At 40.3% G+C, this 19,976-nt stretch overlaps 3 protein-coding genes across 5 annotated transcripts; 2 read left to right on the forward strand and 1 right to left on the reverse strand.

Moving 5' to 3' along the window:
* Positions 1–102: 102 nt before the first annotated feature.
* fbxl6 (F-box and leucine-rich repeat protein 6) lies at positions 103–7,903 on the reverse strand. 2 transcript variants are annotated; one of them, XM_041954722.1, is made up of 11 exons: positions 7,854–7,903; positions 5,990–6,601; positions 5,054–5,212; positions 4,859–4,922; positions 4,347–4,478; positions 3,854–3,961; positions 3,670–3,705; positions 2,648–2,761; positions 1,840–2,071; positions 1,031–1,274; positions 103–831 (listed from the first exon to the last, which is right to left on the reverse strand). In XM_041954722.1, exons 2-11 carry the CDS (start codon positions 6,523–6,525, stop codon positions 702–704), a joined length of 1,755 nt encoding a protein of 584 aa, XP_041810656.1. In that variant the 5' UTR covers positions 6,526–6,601; positions 7,854–7,903; the 3' UTR covers positions 103–701. The 2 variants fall into 2 exon arrangements, with proteins under 2 accessions (XP_041810656.1, XP_041810657.1); XM_041954723.1 differs by lacking the exon at positions 3,670–3,705 and having other exon boundaries at positions 105–831.
* A 110-nt stretch (positions 7,904–8,013) lies between these two features.
* Positions 8,014–12,622, forward strand: LOC121619794. 2 transcript variants are annotated; one of them, XM_041955690.1, is made up of 4 exons: positions 8,017–8,061; positions 8,846–8,937; positions 9,401–9,467; positions 9,813–12,622. In XM_041955690.1, exons 3-4 carry the CDS (start codon positions 9,407–9,409, stop codon positions 12,299–12,301), a joined length of 2,550 nt encoding a protein of 849 aa, XP_041811624.1. In that variant the 5' UTR covers positions 8,017–8,061; positions 8,846–8,937; positions 9,401–9,406; the 3' UTR covers positions 12,302–12,622. The 2 variants fall into 2 exon arrangements, with proteins under 2 accessions (XP_041811625.1, XP_041811624.1); XM_041955691.1 differs by lacking the exon at positions 8,846–8,937 and having other exon boundaries at positions 8,014–8,061.
* A 1,156-nt stretch (positions 12,623–13,778) lies between these two features.
* slc52a2 (solute carrier family 52 member 2) lies at positions 13,779–19,269 on the forward strand. Its single transcript, XM_041955519.1, has 4 exons — positions 13,779–13,993; positions 15,147–16,002; positions 16,155–16,278; positions 17,322–19,269. The coding sequence occupies exons 1-4, from the start codon at positions 13,864–13,866 to the stop codon at positions 17,529–17,531; spliced, it is 1,320 nt and encodes a 439-aa protein (XP_041811453.1). The 5' UTR covers positions 13,779–13,863; the 3' UTR covers positions 17,532–19,269.
* Positions 19,270–19,976: the final 707 nt, after the last annotated feature.

A 19,976-nucleotide genomic window follows, 5' to 3' on the forward strand; every position in this document is an offset into this window, starting at 1 on the left:
TTAAGAGCCCTTGAAGCACCAATAATACTTAAAATTCAACAACAATAGAGCAAATCAAATGTAAACATCTGTAGTTTAAAACGAGAGGTAGAAATAGGTCTCTCACTTGGAAACACTTGAAGGTTTTCAACCACTGTAGTACAACAAGACCCAGTTGTTCACTCTATAGATTCAGCTTGATAGTACAGCACCCTCTAGTGGAAAGAAGCTATGTAACCAACTTTACAGTGATGTGTTTAACATTTATTTTTACATTTCAAATATTTCTTTATGAATGTTTGCCTGGAATTGCTGCAACTTGGTATAAAAAACACTCAAAAATTACATCAAGAAATCACACAACTGAACTGTCCCTGTAGGTTAACAATTGAGGTGACTTATTTAAATGCATTTAAATCCAACATGTCAGTGTCATTCCAAATGTAGATATGTAAATGTAGACAGTGCTCTTACTGACTCTTAGCTGATATTAAAACAGCAGCAGCAGGTTTTCCCTCTGGATTGAAACTCCTTGGTTTCTGCTCTCTATTAACAGTGAGGAGTGCTTTTGCCTTTTTTGTGTGAAGGCCATACATATAAAATGACATTTACAGAAACAACATAATTTACAAAGATGCATGCTTTAAGACATCTTGGATAGGAATGCTTTAAGTCATTCATATACAGGATTTATCATTTCTGGAACCAAATGAATATGAGAACTAGTCCAATTTGTCCAGCAGTTGGCGAATGTCTTCTTGGCCACGGTAGATTCTCTTCACTCCTCTGGGAAGATAACGACAGGATGAAAGATTGAGGTAGCTAAGAGCAGTCATTTGGCCAATGACTGACCTGCAAAATAGAGTACAGATAGAAAATTACTTCTTGTGAAATCCTTTGAAAGATCTACAATACTCAGACTTACAAATGTGAATACCTGATTCATGATTAATTCTGTATGCTTGCAGACTGGATCTTGAAAGGGTTGGTTCATAGTTTACTGGAATATTTGGACTGGTCAAGTTAAGGGGGTAAACTACACACTGCGTACCTGAGGGCAGGTGGTGTGACCCTGGTACCACTCAGGTTGAGTGAACGCAAGGTATCTGCATCTGTTGCCTGAGCGAGGTGACTCATAGCAATCTCCAAATCCTCCGCAGCAAAGAGCTGGTTTGCAATGTCGAGCTGCTGGAGTGTTTGACTCCATTTCTGAGTCACCATGTGAAGTCCCGCCTTAGGTGATGACAACCCAACATTGCTGCTGAAATACTGTCCCCAGAACAGACACTCAAGCTCTGCCAAGTTTCACACAGAGGACAAAAGTAGCATTGATTAATAAATAATTTGATGCAAATTCAGACCACTGATATTACAATTGCAGCTGGGTATTTCATTAGTAAATTCAAAATAATTACTTTAACTTTGTGTAGTTGCTCAAAGGCATTAAGTTTAAAAAAACAGAAGCATTTCTATGCCTTCAATATATTCTCAGGTAGAAGCGGGCGATATTCTGGTTTCGTCACCATCACCAGTGTCACGTTCTGCCATGTTCTTGCAATATCGTCATTCCCTTGATGAAAGTTTTAGCATATTGAAAAAAATGTACTTTACTGTAGCTGCGAAACCATATAGATAGATAGAGGATAGAGGGCTATGCACGAACAAACAAACAAACTAAAAATAATGGGATATAAATTTTCATCATATCGGCCACCCTATTTTCAGGCCATTGCAGATTAAATATGATAATACCAAACTAAGCTTTTCAGTATTAGGTTCTCTTAAAAATCACTCTTAAGTCAATTATCACCAAAACTGACCAAAGCTAGCCAAAGTATAAACCTCATGACTTTGTCCTACCAAGACAGGGCAGTGTTGCGAGACCAGATGGTGTGATTCGTGAACAGCCTCGCAGGTCCAGCACCCGCAGCCTGGTGGAGCCAAAGAGAATGTCCCACAAATCTTTGTCGGTCATATAGGAACAAGACGTGGTTGCGATACATAGCTCCTCCAGCAACGGGAAGCCTAATGTTGAATCGGCACCATTACGCATTGTCTTATGCAGAGGTCTGACATTCAGCATCCGGAAGGTCTGATGAGAAGTACAGCAGATGTAGAAGTTTTGTGGGAACAGTATTCTGGGTATTGAGGTACAAAGTGGTATTATGAGGCAGGATGGGTCAAGGCTAGCTGGTTAGCATGCAAACTTCAGTAGATATCTCTGCACAACAATACATAGATGTCTTGGACATAATGTCAAAACAGTTATTGTTGATTGATTTTGTAGTTCATTTTAGAATGTTTAAAACTAGAATTCTTACATATCACACCTTAAAGTTTGCCGTTTTTGCTTGAAAAATTACTGAAACAATTCAATAATCATCAGAACATTTGCCAATTACTTTTCTGTTGACCAAATAATGGATGAATTGTTTCAGCTCTGATAGAACTATATTTCATATGTAAATTCCAGCTGCAAAATTTATTGCTATTTATTTATAACCAGTATCTTCAGTTAGCAATTTTATGCTTCCCAAGCAAATAAATTATAGTGGCAAATACATAAAACATTATCATACAATTATGATCGCAATTCAGTCACATTCACATACAGTCGTTATAGTCACATTGGAAAAAAGAACTGAAATTTTAGTTCTATATTTTTTACCTTGAGTTTAGGGCATGCCATCTGTAGTGCCTTGATGCAAACAGGAAGTTCACCATCTTTACTGTCGAGCTTTGTATTGACCTCCAATAATTCCAAATCGGGACAGTATCCCCTCTGAAAAAACAAATACAATATGTTGTGTATACGAAATTCATCTGTGTTCCGCAGCTTGGGTTGTGGATCATGCAGGGGTGGGGAACCTCTGGCCTCCCTGAACTCAACACACACGTCGCGGGTGATATCAACTCAATGCATCATGGTGCCTGTCAACACAACGTAAGTAGTAGCATCGCGCTTTCCAACAGAAATGGACAAACAATTTTTTTGTTGTTGTTGAAGTAAAAGGCAAGCCAGTGTACCTCTGTTAGTTTGTGAGGGCACAGACGAGGTGATGAAAAAAGGCTAATCTCCATTGTCATTACATCTTGAAACAGCTTGCTAAACTGGATGAGCTGCAAGGACAAATGCACTTGGATAAAGTTAACGCTCTTCAGTGGAGTCTTTATGTCCGACAAGCAACTTTCACAAAACCACTGACACAGACAGTGTTATGCAGGCGAGTTTTGTGATGAGCGGCTGAGGCTGAAACCTCATTCAGAAGGAGAATTTGTGAAGTGCCTTGTTGCTGCTGTGGAGCTGCCAGCACCCGACAAAGTTAAACTATTCCACCCGTTGTTTATCTGGAATAACTAATGGAGATGAAGGAAAACCTGATGTGGAAACTCAGAGTTGGCAAGTGTCTGTGTGATCTGGCTTTTAGGTGGACATTACCAAGTACCTCTCAGAGCTAAGCCTGAAGCTCCAGCCAGCTTCTCATCTCTCTGCTTTCAAATGAAACAATATTTGAAGCTAAAATAAAGCTGTGGCAACATCAACTGGAAAGGGTTTAACACTGCATTTTCTTCCTCTGCAAGAACAAAAACCTGCTATGACATCTGAATATGCTGCTGAGTGTTCCAGCATTTGACAAGTGGTTTCAGGACAGGAAAAGTCAACAAATGGAACTGAACATATTTGCTAACCTGTTTAATGTGGAACCCGCTGATGTGCCCGACAACCTACAACACAAAATAATTGAGCTCCAAACAACCTGCTACTGTGAGTATCTCTTTTCAATTTTCCCCTTGATCGAGGAAGGGTTCCCCACCCCTGGTATAAAGCATGCATTAAAAAAATATGTGGAGAAAAAAAGGTGGGTGGGCTTACAGTGATGGCCGTCAGAAGTCTGTCATTCTTTAGTCCATGTGTAAACAAAATTTGCTTGATCTGGCTCCCATGATTTTCAAGGTACTCTAGAAGCCCCTCAACCTGAAACTAGAGCAAAAACAAATTTTCTACAAACGTGCAGTTTTATATGTAAGCAGGTGGGAAATGAACTCAAGCTTTGAAATGATGGTTGTGGCTGGTGTATCAAATTGGACGATAAATGTCCTTAATTTGCAGTCTTGTAACTCTAATGTTTGTCTAATTGTTGGATTTTATCCATTGTGTTTACTGTGCAGCATACTCTAGGCACCCATGCAAAAGAGACTCTCATTGGAAACACCTTGTATAAATAAAGGTTGACTGAATTTCTGAATATTCTTAGCCTGAAGCTGTCAGGTAAACAGTGGAATTTTTAGGACGCACCCCCCACCCACAAACCTAATACTGTAACATTTTCAACAACACATCTTTACTGAGCCGGTTTTTGATGTACCTCTGAATACTGGAGATTTATGCTCTGCAGAGACCGGCTGTGCAGACCAAGGCTGTGGAAGGCCGTCACTGTCAGGCCTGTACAGTAGGAGAGCGTGAGGGAGCGAAGGTGAGGACAGAACTGCGTCACAACCTAAATTTAATCAAAACATAAAAAGAAAAAACATAGAAAAGACAAATTAAGATTTGGAAAAAAATACAATATAATTTAACAGGAAATACTTTAAAAAGACTCTTAAGATTAGATTAGATAAGAACTTCAACACAGGCTCACGCTTTAATTTTACACACATTTTATCTAATGGTGGATCTCTTATTTTAGAACCCAACTCAACTAACATTTTTTTTATTACTGATTCATCTGCAGATTATTTCCTTGTTTTGCTCAGAAAATGTCATCAGAGGGAAGTGGAAAAAGTAAAAAAAAAAAAAAAAGAAGAAAGCTGAACAAATATTTTTGGATGATGCTGTTGAAAAGGACAGAAGGACAGATATCTAGTCTTGATGACTTACCTCTACTGCATAGCTAACATTCTTTGTCCAGTGATAGAGAGAGAAGTCTCGTAGCTGAGAGAATCTAAAAGACAAGAAATACAGTTTGTGATTTCACTTACAAGATGACACCAGTATTAAAAATATAAGACACCAAAGCACAAACTAATTCACAGCTCACGTTTCAAACATAGTTGTAAAACTAATAAAACAGACCTGTTCTGTGCCAGCCAGGTAATAGTGTCCTTAATCTTCTTCTCTGTTTTAGGTAGCTGGGTTTTCCCTGGTGCAATCCAGCAGTAACCGACCGTCACCTTACGCCACAGGACTGGACTGGAAGCAGCGGCGTTCCACAGACGACAAACTCTGCCCACCCTACACCAGAGAGACAGAAGAAAAGGGGATTTAGTTCAGTGTGAAATTCAGGGTTCCCAAATAATGCAGTACTCCAGCTGGATAATACAGTTGAAATCAATATCACACTCATAACATGATTATTGACATTAATAAATATCTATCTGTATCTCCATAGAAAATACAATTAGAGCTCAAACTGTTTTGATATGTCACTAATCATTTTTAAGCTAATTGTCAAAAACCCTGACATCAAATGTGAATTTTTGCTCATTTTATTGGTCTTCTGTGGTGATAAATTGAATGTATTTGAGTTTTGGATGGCTGGTCAGACAAAATTGCCTGTTTAGGACAATATTAAAACATCACTTTGAGCTCTGTCAAATTGTGAACATTATGTTCTGACATTTTATGGACTGAATGATTAATGCAGAAAACAATCAGCAGTTTAAACAATTGTGATGTAGCAAATGTATACAGAACAATGTAATTAAAGTGATGAAAAGTGTTAAGCTGTTCTACATTAAAACAGACCAAACTCTTCGTGTGCATGCTCTTATTTTTGCTAACATTTAAATTCAATTTTGGATTAATGGGTTTGGACAAGAAAATTTGTAAAACTATAAAATTATATAAGTTAATCATGATATATTTGCACTGAGAGTCCATAATGATAATACTGAAATGAAGGATCTCCCAGACTTACATGTCGTATCTCAATAAGGTCACAGTATAAATCATCAGATTTCTGTGTATTCACTTATCTCAATTACATCAAATCCAATATTTGTTTATTACCTGCATAGAAATGGTACAGCGCCATCTTGGACCACCACCATCTGAAAAATATTGATTAGCACCTCCTCTGGAAGACTCTGGCCCCATCTGTGGTCTGTTGCTTTCTGTGGTACACACAAATCAGTGTCCTCTTTTTCCTTGGCAACTGGATTATTTACCAGTTTAGGCTTGGCACGGGCTGTCTTTTTTTTCTTGATCTGTATAGCTTTCACTTTCCCTTTAGTTAGTTTCTTCTTTTTACTTCCCTTCTTTGGGGGAGTCCAGGCTGAACCATCATACTGAGAAGTAGTACTTGATATGACAAGAAGCATATCTTCCCCTTGGTGCACAGTGTAACCAAGCTGAGCTGGCCGGGACACTCTGGCCTTTTTTCGCTTCTTGGCTTTTGCATTTGTCGGCTTACTAGTGGCCCTCTTCAGAGAAACCTTCTTCGGCTTTGGTCCAGCTTCTCCTTGGCCTGGGGAGTTTGATGTGCTTGGTGCTGTGCCTTCGCTTCTTTCACCGTGGGCTGTACCCTCTGCTTCGGAGGAATCCATTGTGTGCTACCAACTAGTCTTTATCACGATCTTCATTTAAGAAACAGACATTAGCTGATAAGTGACATGTCAGCATCTGAAAACAGAATCAGAATAAGATCAGTCTGTATCTGTGTGGGTGATTTAACCTCTCCTGTATGGATAAGATTGTCGTGTACACGGTTAATGGAGAGAAATGCAGCGCAGTAGATGGGGATAACCAGAACAGAGTAATTCATGACATCGCAATCTTATCTATGTCTACAGTACTTCACTAAAAGGTTTGACGTTGTTCAAAACTCTTGAATCTCATGTTGATTTCACATTATGGCTTCAATGTAGATTTTAGAGGAATCGGATATCTTATGCAATCCAGTAGATTCCTGCACTGGGTTGGGTGTGTGCTGGGAAGTGACATGCTGTGCGATTAACTTCACAAAATGCAGAACTAATGGGTGAACAATGTTCAAAATCTGGAGATGGACATGCCGTTTCCAACATAGAGTAACTATTTGCATGATGTAGGTGGCCGACAAATGGCTTTGGTTGGAAAATGGACGGCTTTCTTTGAAGAAAACAAACAGGTTTTAGGATAGTAAGTGATTCACAGGTGTGAAGTTCACTTGAGTTTTTCTGCTTTATGGTTCTACACCCGTGGCATTACTCTGTGTTAACAATACTTAAAAATAATGTGATATATTACATAATGGGAATTTCATACAATCTATCAGTATTGAGGGTGAGGGGTATCTTTTTGTTCTTAAACTGTGCTCACTATTCGTAGTACAGGAAACTGCAAGACGCCATGGGTATAATTACGTACGAAGGGCCGTTAGTTGTCAACCAAGATGTCGCCTGCTGCAAAACAGTTTAGCAAATGTATGTTTCGGTCAACTTTGCCTCTAACAGACTCATTTAATCGTTTTCAAAATGTGTGTTTTCTAACTCGAAGCTGCGCGCGCATCCTCGATTGTTTGCAAATGGTAAACCCACAGTCACGTCCATCCATCCTAGTTGTTGCCGACTATAATTTGTAGAATAATTTAACTACATACAGAACATCGTTACAACAACGTTTTCTGTGGCGTTATATATAAGCAAACCGCTTGCCCATTATAGCATCAATAGCAACGCTTCTTTAGCTAACATTAAATGAAGCACAGGCTGTAAACGTTAACTGAGCTAGCTAAAGTGGCTGTGTTCACTACTTAACAAGCCGCGATGCAACATAACGTAACATAACACTGGCTTGGCCTCTCTTGCTACATTGACAACAAATACTATTAACGGGGATACTTTCTAAAATAAATAATGGGTACTTAGTACTCTCTGTTACTATTTTACATTACCTGCTGCTAGCCCAATACACGAAACGGCTAGCAACTCCAGCATCGTAGACCCATAATGCATTTCACATCCCTTCTGTGATTGGTGGAGAGCTCGTCAGCAGCCCGCCTTCTATGAAGCTATCCAATCACTGACGACCCTACTGTTTTGACTCCTCCGCCGTGTGTTGAAACGGAGTGAGGTTGTGGCACACGTCTCTGTAGTAACGGGGTAAGAACTTATGCCTTTAAATGCCAATTTGCAACGGCCTGTACACTTGAAATTATAGTGAAAGTGCTATAGAATAAAGCACAACAGTTGCGCCCCGGTATTAATCGCGAATTACTGCTGTTTAGGATGTTGTAAAGTTGGTGCTAACACTAGCAAGTTGCTCACAATGCTAACATTAGCGTTGGTAGCGTTCGGGCAGCATTAGCACTGATTTGCAGATGTAGCGTGAATGATTTTATTCTGTAAATTCTGCTCATAGTTAAGGCCAGTAAATCACCCATATCATGATGTTTTGTAGGTGTCGGAGTTTAATGGGAAAGAAAGATAACTAAGTATTAACGTTATTCTTGCTTGTGTGCAGCGACTGTATGATATCCAGTGCTGGTGGGAGGTAGGAGGGATTCCCTGCATAGGTTGAACCCCAACTCCCACAAAATAGCACAACTAACACAGACGCTTATTTTAAAGTTGATTAGGACCAATGCAATCTAAAATAACGGTTATTGCACTGTACTATGTTATCATGAGAGGCGTTTTTAATAGAAAATATTTCAGTCATTTGCAAATGAACCGTGTTTGCAAACAGTGGTTTTACAGTGGTGTTCCTGAGCACATGCAGTAACATCTTTTATACAGTCATGTGTTCAGAAAGTGGTGAGCCTCGCTTCATCCTTGCTTGCTTCAAATCTTTATAAACAATTTAGCAATACTGAAGTGTATTAAAATGACCTCTACCTTAACAGTAAAATGTAGAAAAATGTTTACAACTTATTTTCTTTTTTAGGAAAGGGAAAGAGTTGTTCTTCCAGAGCTTCAGTATCGTTTCTTTGTGCATGCTAATGCCCAGGGGGTGCATTCTCCTTGACAACATTGAAAGTATGGCACTGGTTCCGTTTCATCTCCTTGTTCATTCAGGAGCACTCACTATAGAAAACTGACTAATAATAAGTCAGTAATTTTGCTTGTTAATGCCATGATGCAGTTTTGTTTAGCAGCATAATTTTTTTCTATCATGATGGATTAATGAATATTTTGTATTGGTATTAATCCTCCAGATTTGTTTTTTTTTCTGCTTTTTGGTATTCAATGGTAGTGAACAAACCCAATGTTAAGACACACTGATGTAAAACTCGTTGTTTTTAACTGTAATACATTAAAAACAGCCATAGTTGTAAAAGGGAAGGTGGAAATTAAAAAACAAAAATCAGTCACTCAGACTTTGGGTATGATGTCAATTGGCAATAGTAAGCAAGCATCTGAATGTACATGTCCCCTTTCCTCTTTAAGTGACTATGCTTCTGGAAGCTGAGGTGTGAAACGTTTCTCTCTTTCAAAACAGGACACAATGGAGGAGGGCCAAGATTTCTCCCTTTGTGGTAAAACAGCTGTAACTGAAGCTAATCTGAGTAAGTCAAAAACATTTTAAGTAAAATGGTCATACAATAAGGCTGTTATTAAGGTTACTATGAGTTGATTCTCTATATAATAACTGCATTGCTTAAGAATTTTGTAACAATTTTTCAGTCTATTGTTTTTTTTATAGCATTGTACAGATTTTCAGAAAACGTGGCATCTCTAGTGGTTACCTTGTCAATTATTATATAGCCTGAATAAATGCATTTAATCCGGTGCAGTTCGATTTTATTTGCAATCCCCACCCCATCTTTTCATTAAAGGTCTGCAACCACACCTCTTTGTCAAGCACTTCTTTTCTGCTCACTTGCTGACTTTTTTGTTTGTTTGTTTTTCAGGAGATGAGTACTATTGGAAACTTGTTGCAGACTTCATTGGTCCTCAATCGGGAGAAGGATTGGAGCTTGAAATGGCACCATGCAAGAACAGACTGCTGATTCAAGTAGGACTTCTGAGAGAGGACAATAATTTTCCATGGATTGCCATTGTAGATTGGCTCAAGAAAATATTCCCCAGTCATCACTCAGCTGACTTTCGTCGACTGATTGAAAGAGGCATCGCAACAACATTGAGCCTGGGAAGTGATGCCAGGCTGACCTTCCTGGAATCAGACGTCAACTTTAACTTTGTTGGCCCAATATGCGATAGCATCGGAGTCGAACGAGAACACCTTTTGGAAATGAGGGATTTTGCAGAGCGAGCACAGTCGATTGAAGTCACGAATGGATTGATTCTGGAGTTGAGCAACTTTGTCACCAGGGAGAAAATTGCACCAATCGTTTTAGTTACTTGGCTTAGAAACTTCAACCCTGAGTTTTGTAAGAATGGGGATATTCAGAAGGCATATAAAGTCCTTCGAGCCAAGATAAGAAAGTTAAAACTGCATTACCGCAATTATGAAACAAGAAGTCACAGGAGGAATGTAGCAATGGAAAGTCTGCTTCAAAGTCCATTTGAACTAGTCCGGAAAAAAATGCCTAGATTTATTGTGAAGAAACGCATCAAAAAAGATGATACCATTAATTATGAAAAAGTTACAATCAAGGAGGAATATGAGAGCTGTGAAATCACGCGAGGTGAAGGGTCTGAGATGAACAGAGGAGTTAGTGAAAACAGCGGAGATGAAACCTCAGATGAAAAAGGAGAGCCGCTGACCCTGCTTGACATCGCAATGCTGTCAGTCCAGAAGCTGTCAAGTGTGTACGGTGGGAAAACCGCAGCATGCAAGCAAATTTCCTTAGGTCTCCTCAAAAACCAGTATGCTCTAACATGCAAAGAGCATCCAGCCATGGTAGAGTTTGAGAAGAAACTCGACTCACTCTGTGAGGAGGTTTCACTTGTCTCTCCTGTGGTGTTTTTAAACTACAATGCCAATTTCCTTGTTGACATGCATGATGCCATTGAGCAGCAGATTATGACCTTTGAAAAAGAGATCACCGTATCGACGGGGGAGAAACTAGGCCGGGACAAGCTTCCAAAATTCGCTAACTTTGTGAATTTGTCCGAAAGCGCCACTTCACGCTACATTCACATGGCTTGTGACATCTTAAGCCCTTGCAGCTCTGGTTCACAAAACTACAGAAAACACTGGGTAGCTTTCTGTGAGGAAAAGAGAAATCCCTCCAGACTTGCAGTAAATCAGTCAAACCGATTCAAAAACTACTTTGAAGCCGCAGCGGGCCTTATTCACCATCACAAAGAGATCGCTCTCTTCTACTCTGATTTGCTGTCACTGAACAACGACGAATGCCCAAACATTATTCTGGAGAGTGTTGCCGCTGATGCTGATGACCCTGTGATCCAGAGCCTAGTGTGTGTTCTGGCCATTGTTTACTGCAAAATCCTCGGTCCTTACTGGCAGCTTCTGAAAAGTGGAGGAGAGTACTCGCTCTTCAGCACGTACCTACTCTCTCTCTACCAAAAGTTCCTTGATTGGTCCAAAGACCCTTCAACTCTGCTGGAACCTGAAGGGGCCACAAATGTTTTTCTGCAGTTCCCATTGCAGGAGAAAACCTTTGATGGAGTGTTTCATTACTGTGGTCAGTGGCACACGAATAGGGACCTAATCAGAGCTTGCTTGAAGAGGACGATAAAGGTGATTGCTGCTGTCACTGAGGAGCACCTGAAGGATTTCCTGCCAGGAGGAATGTTTTCTCAAGTCCTTTCACCAGATTTGAGCTTACAGCTGGAAAGCTGCACATTCTCTGTCTTGATGGCGGAATATCCCTTTGGGGATGTGTACCCTTACAAGAAGAAAAGACCTGACAAGTCCTCCAAGCGCCCCTCACACAAGAACGTGGCATCGGACAGCTCTCAAGAAGATGACCGATCTGGTTCAACAGACGGCAGCTCTGATGAATCATCCGATTGGCAAGGTAAAAGGAATACTCACACCGGCAGTCCACAGTCGAAGAAAGGTTGCAAAATTAAAAGAGAAAATGCTGGAAGGGTGCCTCAAGAAGTGCCTGAGGAGAACATGGATAGGGACTACATAGTAGAAACAGTAAGCAGAAATGGAGGGCCATGCAAGACACAGCAAGATGTTGACAAAATGCTTGCACGTTTTGATGGAAAACCCCGAGTAGAGAAACGGGAAGCAATGCGATGTGAGATACTGTACCAGAAAATGATCCTAAACAACACGGACCCAAACTTGGATGGTGTTTTTAGCAACAGCTCACAAATGATGTTGAAGCTGAAGCTCGCACTTCCTCGTGTTAAACCTGGATACTCTCTTGTTTGGGCACCCAGAAAGACAAAACTGAGGCCTGTGCTCCAAGCCACAACGGACGCCGCAACCGGACAGAGTGAAAGCAGCCACACATGAGTGGAATATTGAGGGATGAGAGGATGAAAAATGACTTGCAACAACAGGGAAGGAAACTGGGTTAAAATGTGACTTCCTCATGTGATTCTATTTACAAACTAAGCGGAGATATTCACGATGGCCTCAATCTTTCCACACAAATACTACATCATGTATGATTCTGTATATGCCAGATTGAACAGTCGCGTGTGTGTTACAGACTGTGTTTTCAGTGCCAGTAGTTGAAATGATAAGGTTTGATTTTACAGCTTAACCTTTTGATGTGACATAATTCTCTAATTTTCACGGTGCTGTTTACTTAAAATATAAGACACTGACAAAATAAACCTCTTTATTCATATTTTCTTGATACTTACTTTGCCACCCTGTATTATAAACTAGAAAAAGTTAGGCAAATGTCTAGACGTTGAGAGTTCAGTATTACAAAATCAACCCAGCTTTAGGTCAAGTTCATGACTGCTTTCCGCCATCAGTCAGGATTTTGGTTTTGTCAGCGACATAATAAGCCTTGTGTTTTTCTCAGATTTGAAATGCATTTGTGGTTGCATCACAAGCATCAGCAAAGTCCATGAGTTCAGTCTTGGACAAGCGTCGACTGGGAGGGGCTCAAGAAAATAGGGAGGCAGTAATGAGAGAGGGGCTTAATGGGGTCACTGTGTCAAATGTGAAATCCTTCATGGGCAAAGAATGGAACCAAACACACTACGACTCAGAGAGAAGATGAGGTCCCCAAGCCTTACTATGAACAACAACCATCTAGTTTGATACTTTAGTACTTGCTTTTGCAGCTGTATTTAAGATGTAGATCACTTCTCGGCACATACAGTATATTTACTGCAACCCAGTACATAATTCATATCCAAAAACGAATAGTCAAATAAAGGCCTTTTTAGGGAAAGCTTTGTGTTTGAACGAGTTGTGAGGTGCCGCTCGCGTCTGTTGTCAGCGGAATTGAAAACGAACGTACGCATCTTTCGCAACTAATGGTCCACGCTGAATTTTGTAACGATGGTGCTTTCAGGTTGTCGGGAAAAGAGTCTCAAATACGAAGCATGTACAATGCGGTTGAGAAGGACCAACGGCAACAGCCGACAAAGCCGCTGTCGCACACTTCATTGAATCGTTTCAGGCAAGACACAAGTGTGGTCTTTAGATATTATCTTACAGTAACGTTTAGTGAGTGGTTTTGCGTCCAACTACCATTAAACAAAATGAATGAAACAATTGCTTTATACGGCCAAGAAGGTGGATAACGCTCTATGCTTGAATTAACCGTCACAATGTTACTAAATACGTAGCAACATTATCCATCTTTTCATCTGGTATACAGTTTGTACAATCCTTAAGTAATACAGACGTCTGTAACAGATACACTTTAATACGCGAACTGTTTTAGCTGAAGCAAAAACATACGAGGGGTAAGCGAAGGCAACCGGAGGGGCGGGAGCTTTGCGTAAGAGTCCACCATTCTTCCGATTAAGGCAACGTGTTGTCTGTATTTACCGCAAAGTCAAACGGGTTTCCAGGACTTCCTTCCTCTTTTAGCCGGACGAAGCCGAACCATGTGCCGCGGTTTCTGGAGCAGTGTTGCGGTGACCCACGGGCTGATAGCTCTGTTCGCAATGGGCTCCTGGATTTCCGTCAACAGTCTGTGGGTCGAGCTCCCGGTGGTCGTCAGTGTGCTACGCGAAGGTCAGTGGTCCATCTTTAAAGAGATAACACATGTTCGCCTTACCTGACCTTCACACTCTTACATTAAAGCACATCAGCCGGTATGTATCACACATATCCTGGATCCACTTCCTTAATTATTCATGCTTTGCTGGCTTCAGTGGGACGTTAGCCTAAACCGGCGATGCTAGCTTGTGCCAAATGATCGTAGCTAGCTACATATTTGCTCAGCAGTGTGCTTTTGTGATGGTTTTCTCCATCCAGAATGACCAAATATAAGTGGAAATATTTACAGTACAACGTAGTTACGTGTGTTACAGTGTCATTTAATAGTAATGCACACCAAGTACACATCAGGAATCATGAAGCGTTTATTGTCATTACACAAGTTACACAAGTGCAACGAAATTATATTCGGTTACAACCCGTCCCACAGGACACAAAGGCACAAAAGACATTACAAATAATTGACATGGGAAGACAGGGACAGGGGGGTCACGATAGAGACAGAAAAAAAACACCATTGGGGGGCCATAAAAGGTTTTAATTCTCAAAAGTCTTAAATGTTTCCTCTCGCCTGCTGTAGGCAGAAATGTTAGGTATAAAATGTTTTGGTATGTGATTGCGAGTTACACATCTGTAAATGAACAGTGGGGTTGTTTGGACAGTGGATTGTGCTGCAGGAGGCTGTTCAGTCCTGTTATGTGGAGTTTCAGTCAGAACTTGGAAGCTCATCAGCTCAAACTGAGCAAGTGTCAATGCAGCAAAAACGTCAATGACTTTGAGTAAATAATGTTTAATTGGTTAATCCATCCACTAATTTTGTGGCCATTAATTTAAGTAATGATATCATGCATAACTATGTAATTTAACTTTCCATTAACTATGTTAGGAAGTACTGAAAAACTTGATGTCATAATAAATAATTCTAGGTCATATTATCCATCATATCTTCATACTCTGACCGGTATGATAGTGAAACAGCAATGCTTCTCAAGACCAATAGAAGTAAAATAAGCAATTTTTATCACCAAGAGAGGTTCAAGTTTGCAAGTATTTACATATATTTATAATATTTATATTGAAATTACTAGTTGTTGGAGTTAGAAATATAGTGAATATTGTGTTTTTTTTCTACACCTCATTACCCTAACTGATAATTTTCTCGTTTTAGGATGGAATCTGCCTGCCTACCTCTCAGTGCTGATAGCCTTAGGGAACCTGGGGCCGATAGTAGTCACCATCATACACCACTGTGCTCCGGGACGTTTAAAAGAGCGCCTCGCCATCCACTGCATCCAGGTGCTGGCGGTGGCAGCATCTGGTCTCTTGGCTGTCTTCTGGTCACACACTGTCACAATAGCCGGAAAGGAAAGGTCACTGCTGTTCCTGCTCTTCACCTTCGTGTTGGCTTTGGTTTGCTGCACATCCAATGTCACCTTCCTGCCTTTTATGTTTCGTTACCCCCCTCAGTATATCCGCACTTTCTTCATCGGTCAAGGCTTCAGCGCCTTGTTCCCTTGTGTTGTGGCTTTAGGGCAAGGCGTTGGCAAGCTGGAGTGTAAAACTGTGAATGGCACAGTGAAGCCAGAGTATTTGAAAGAGAACTTTCCTGCACAGAACTTCTTCTGGTTCCTGTGTGTTATGCTGTCAATATCATCTCTGAGTTTCTGGGCTTTAACACAAAGAAGGACAGAGTCACCGGAAGATGCACTGCCACAGGAGTCTGACAAAGCAGCAGCGGAAAAATATGGAGAGGAAACGCACCCGCTTCACAACGGAGGGACGCCGGTGTCTGAGGAGCAGATACAGGTGGAGGAACAGCCACCTGCTCCGACATTTTGGACACAGCGGAACATCTACCTGCTGTTGCTGCTCGCTGTCTGCAACGCCCTCACCAACGGGGTCCTGCCGTCTGTGCAGAGTTTCTCCTGTTTGCCTTATGGCACAATGACCTATCACCTCTCTGTGGTGCTTGGCAACATAGCGAACCCCTTGGCCTGCTTTCTAGCTATGTTTGTTGTCCTGAGGTGAGAAACTATAAGGATGATTGAACAAATGCTTTTTTTTAAAGCCAAAACACTATAATATATCAAATATTTGACAGTTAGTTCTTTTTACAAGTTGTAGATTTGAAAACATTGGCTATAGTGTTTTGATCGTACCCATTTTTGTCTTCCAGGTCGTCCACTGGTCTGGGCTTCTTGGCTTTAGGAGGGGCAGTTTTTGCTGCATATCTCATGGCGTTAGCAGCACTCAGCCCCTGTCCTCCACTCCTGGGAAACCCTGCTGGCAGGGCTGTAGTGGTGAGTGAGGATACATATTTTTGGAGCTGGTATTGTTTAAAATGTATTGTCCTGATACCAAAACAACACTTTTTTCAACACATTACTTTGCAAATTTTTTTTTCAGTTGGTAAAAGATAAACCTCTCAAATCTTGTCAAAACACAAGAAGTCACGTTAGAACTTGGCCTTAGTGAAATAGTCTGGAAGGTGCCTGATTTCTCAATCAGCTTCTTACTTCTAGCAGCTTGGTCGTACATGAACACAGTATTTTTCTGCCATGTTTTGATTATTTCCCATTAGAGATTAAAAAGATTTTAAAGAACTGATGTGTTTATAGGATCCACATAGAAATAAAAATGAGATAAAGGCCTACATCTGCATGACAGGAGTAGCCTGCTCCATAATGTCTTGTTAATTATTAAATGTACTGTGATTCTTTCTCGGAGTTAGACAAGGGGCAGGATTAGGCATCTTCACAGCATTTATTTGGCAGAAAACTCAAATTGTATCATATAAGAACAACAATCAGTGTCCCACGGGACATTTCTATCAAGTACATTTAGATACAGCAGGAACAGACACATGCAGCGCACACATGCAAGACGACACAAAAAGCACCATCCTACATCCAGCTCTGGTTATTAAATTGGCCGAACGTAGACACAGTTTCTCTTGATTGTCCCTCAATATTAAATACACCAACTTTGCTCTAGCATGTGGGCCTACAATAGAGCTGATCGCCACCATTCCAGACAATGCTCAAGATTCCACCAGAGGCACCACAGCTCCTCACTCTGTTGAAAATATGCACGTAGTCTATCCATGAAGGAAGCCACATGAAGCTGCGCAGAGTGGACAGAGCCAGACAGGAAGTCAGACGCAGGAATGGCATAGAGAAGCCGATCAGTTTTCAAAATTAAACACCCTGTGCGGACTCCTGATCATATGTCAACAATAAACACAATTGAAACGGACACTAAAGAAACCATTTAGCTAAATCCAAGTTTTTTTCTTCCTCCAAGGCTATCCCTGATTTCAGCTACTTGCTTGTGCCCCATACAGGTCATCTCCTGGATTGTTTTCACTGCCCTCTTCTCCTATGTGAAAGTGGTGATTGGGACTTTGCTTCACGAGGCAGGTCACGCTGCCCTGCTGTGGTGCGGCATCTCTATCCAGGCCGGCTCCCTCATCGGAGCCCTCACCATGTTCCCTCTGGTCAACGTCTATCACGTGTTTGCCCGGGCTCAAGAATGTGTGGATAACTGCAGTTAGCAGGAGTGAGATGTGTAATGTTTTTCTAAATTCTGTTTTGTATGGACACAGTTACCACAGTTCATTTTCTGAAGGAAATGACTGTTTCAGCCCTGTTTTGGGGTTCCTGTTCCTGAACGAAGCACCAGATCTGTCTTGGCCTTATCTTTCATGCCACCAATGAGGCATTCTCTCCTGATTCAGAGGCCTCTGAGTCTGTAAAAGTATAAACATTCCCAGATAATGGGAGCATTGTGTTGCTGCATGTTGGCCAAGGGCATGCAAATGCGTATGATGCAGTAATACCACAAATGCTTTGTGTAGTGTTTCATAATAGGTCTCTGTAGTTGAAGTTGTTTACGGTTGCAAAAGCAGCAGCTGATGGATTTTTTTTCCTGACCACAACAACACACATGAAAACTAATTTACTCAGGGACACAACCATTAAATTATTCATCCACATCTCTCGCTCCTGAATTAGAAATTCATTAGAAATGTGTTTATCCAACAGATTTAATTTGCAGAATTTGAAAAAGCGTCCTCAATTTTGCAGAAAAAAGTTTTTACACGCGTTTGAGGTGGTTTTTTTCCTTTTGCGCTTAATGGGAGGTGAAACACCTTTTTGGAGGAAGGTCTGACGTAGGGAAGATGTAACTCACATGAAAGGTCAGCTGTTTCAGCTCCTCGTCACTCCACACAGATCAGATGTAACCTTCCGCCCATTAATACACGAAACAAACAGAAATGTCATATTTCCATCGTGTTTCCTACTTATTTTTTTTTTCACTGTTTAAGTTTTGGCTGGCTCCTTTTTTATTGTCATCTTGTTGTGCCTTCACCTGCAGTAGTAAAATGGTTTTCAAACTTGGCGCCACCTACTGCTTATCTCGATGTCCCAACTTGCCTTTTCGCAGATTGTCTTGAAATTCGTTTGAAATTATCATTACATTTGTTACAAACTACAGTCCCGTCTCTAGGTGACCAGTTTTTTTTAGTTACTGTTTTTAAATCTTTGACTACCTCTTCCCTTTGATTCCATGTACGCCTGAAACATAAATTATATTTACTGTTTCATTAGAGTCAGATATGCAGTTCATTTGTGCGGCATGTCAGTGTTGAGAGAATTGTCTAATTTATAATTCAGTAACTGTATATATTTCATAGATGGAGTGACATTCCTTGATTCAATGCCAAAATTATTTCTCTGTGCCTGAAAAATGCTGAACTTCACTAATTTGAGTTTCCTTCAGAGTTGACTGTTTCTCATAATGTTTTATACAGTCATTTGATGTAACTTACTGTCATTTTGGATTTTTATTTATTCCAAATGCACAGTAATGTCATGTTACCTTAAGGGAACAATATCTGGGATTGATGAGTAATAATGAGTGAATAGTTTTGGTAAACAAGGGATTATGTCATCTTAGTCTTTGAAGTAATAATAATGTATATCTGTGATGTGCACTGATACTTTGTGAGGTACTGTTATTAGCCATGCTGCTACAACACGTCAGATTTAATAACTACATTTAACACTCAAGAAGTTTACAGAGGAAGAATATCCATTAATACTACCTTTACTTTATGGTGGTAATCCTGCTTTTTAATCAACTATCTGTTAGAATCTGTGCTGCTTTTAAATTGACAAATGAATGTTTGAATGGTTGAGTGATCGATGGTGCTTTTTTCTTTTTTCACGACATTTTTTTGTTGATTTTTTTTTAATGTGAAATCAAATGGCTGATAAGTGCAGTTCTGAAATGACTTTAATAAAGATTTGTTGAGAGCCCTGAAGAGTTCCATCATATTTCATCATGTACTGAGCTACCATGAGTTGAATTCAGGGACCAGAACTTTGCAGCACATGCAGCAGAAACAGACGTGACGTTCAGTGTGAGGAGTCGAGTTTTTTTGTTTTCTAAATTCACTGAACATCAAATAAAAAATGGTCTCTAATGAAAATGACTGATCAGGTGAAAAAATCTTGGACTAGTGTCCATTAGTGAATTTGGAGAGTAAGTAATGAAATATACAGAAGACCTTTAAATTAGAATACTGAAGTGGTTAACAGTGGCAGTTATGTTCCAAAATATAATATTAAAGAAATAGTTCAACATTTTGGGAAAAAAAACTCCAAGTTAGATGAGCAGATTGATACCACACATGTCTGCATGCTAAATACGAAGCTAGAGCCAGCAGCCATTAGCTTAGCTTAGCATAAGGACAACAAAATCCAACTATCAGCCCCTCTTAAGATCACCAATTCACACATTATATCTCATTTGTTAAATTTGTAAGAAAACTGTATGTGCAGTTCCCCACCATCTCCAGCCTTTATGCTAAGCTAACTGGCTGTGGCTTTATTTTTAATGGATATTTATGAGAGTGATATCAAACTATTTTGGCCTTTACTCTGATTGGCTTTTGGTGCTTTGGATTTTTGCAAAATGATTATATATGGTTAAT

Source organism: Chelmon rostratus, chromosome 16, assembly GCF_017976325.1.
Source record: "Chelmon rostratus isolate fCheRos1 chromosome 16, fCheRos1.pri, whole genome shotgun sequence".
NCBI classification, from domain to species: domain Eukaryota; kingdom Metazoa; phylum Chordata; class Actinopteri; order Chaetodontiformes; family Chaetodontidae; genus Chelmon; species Chelmon rostratus.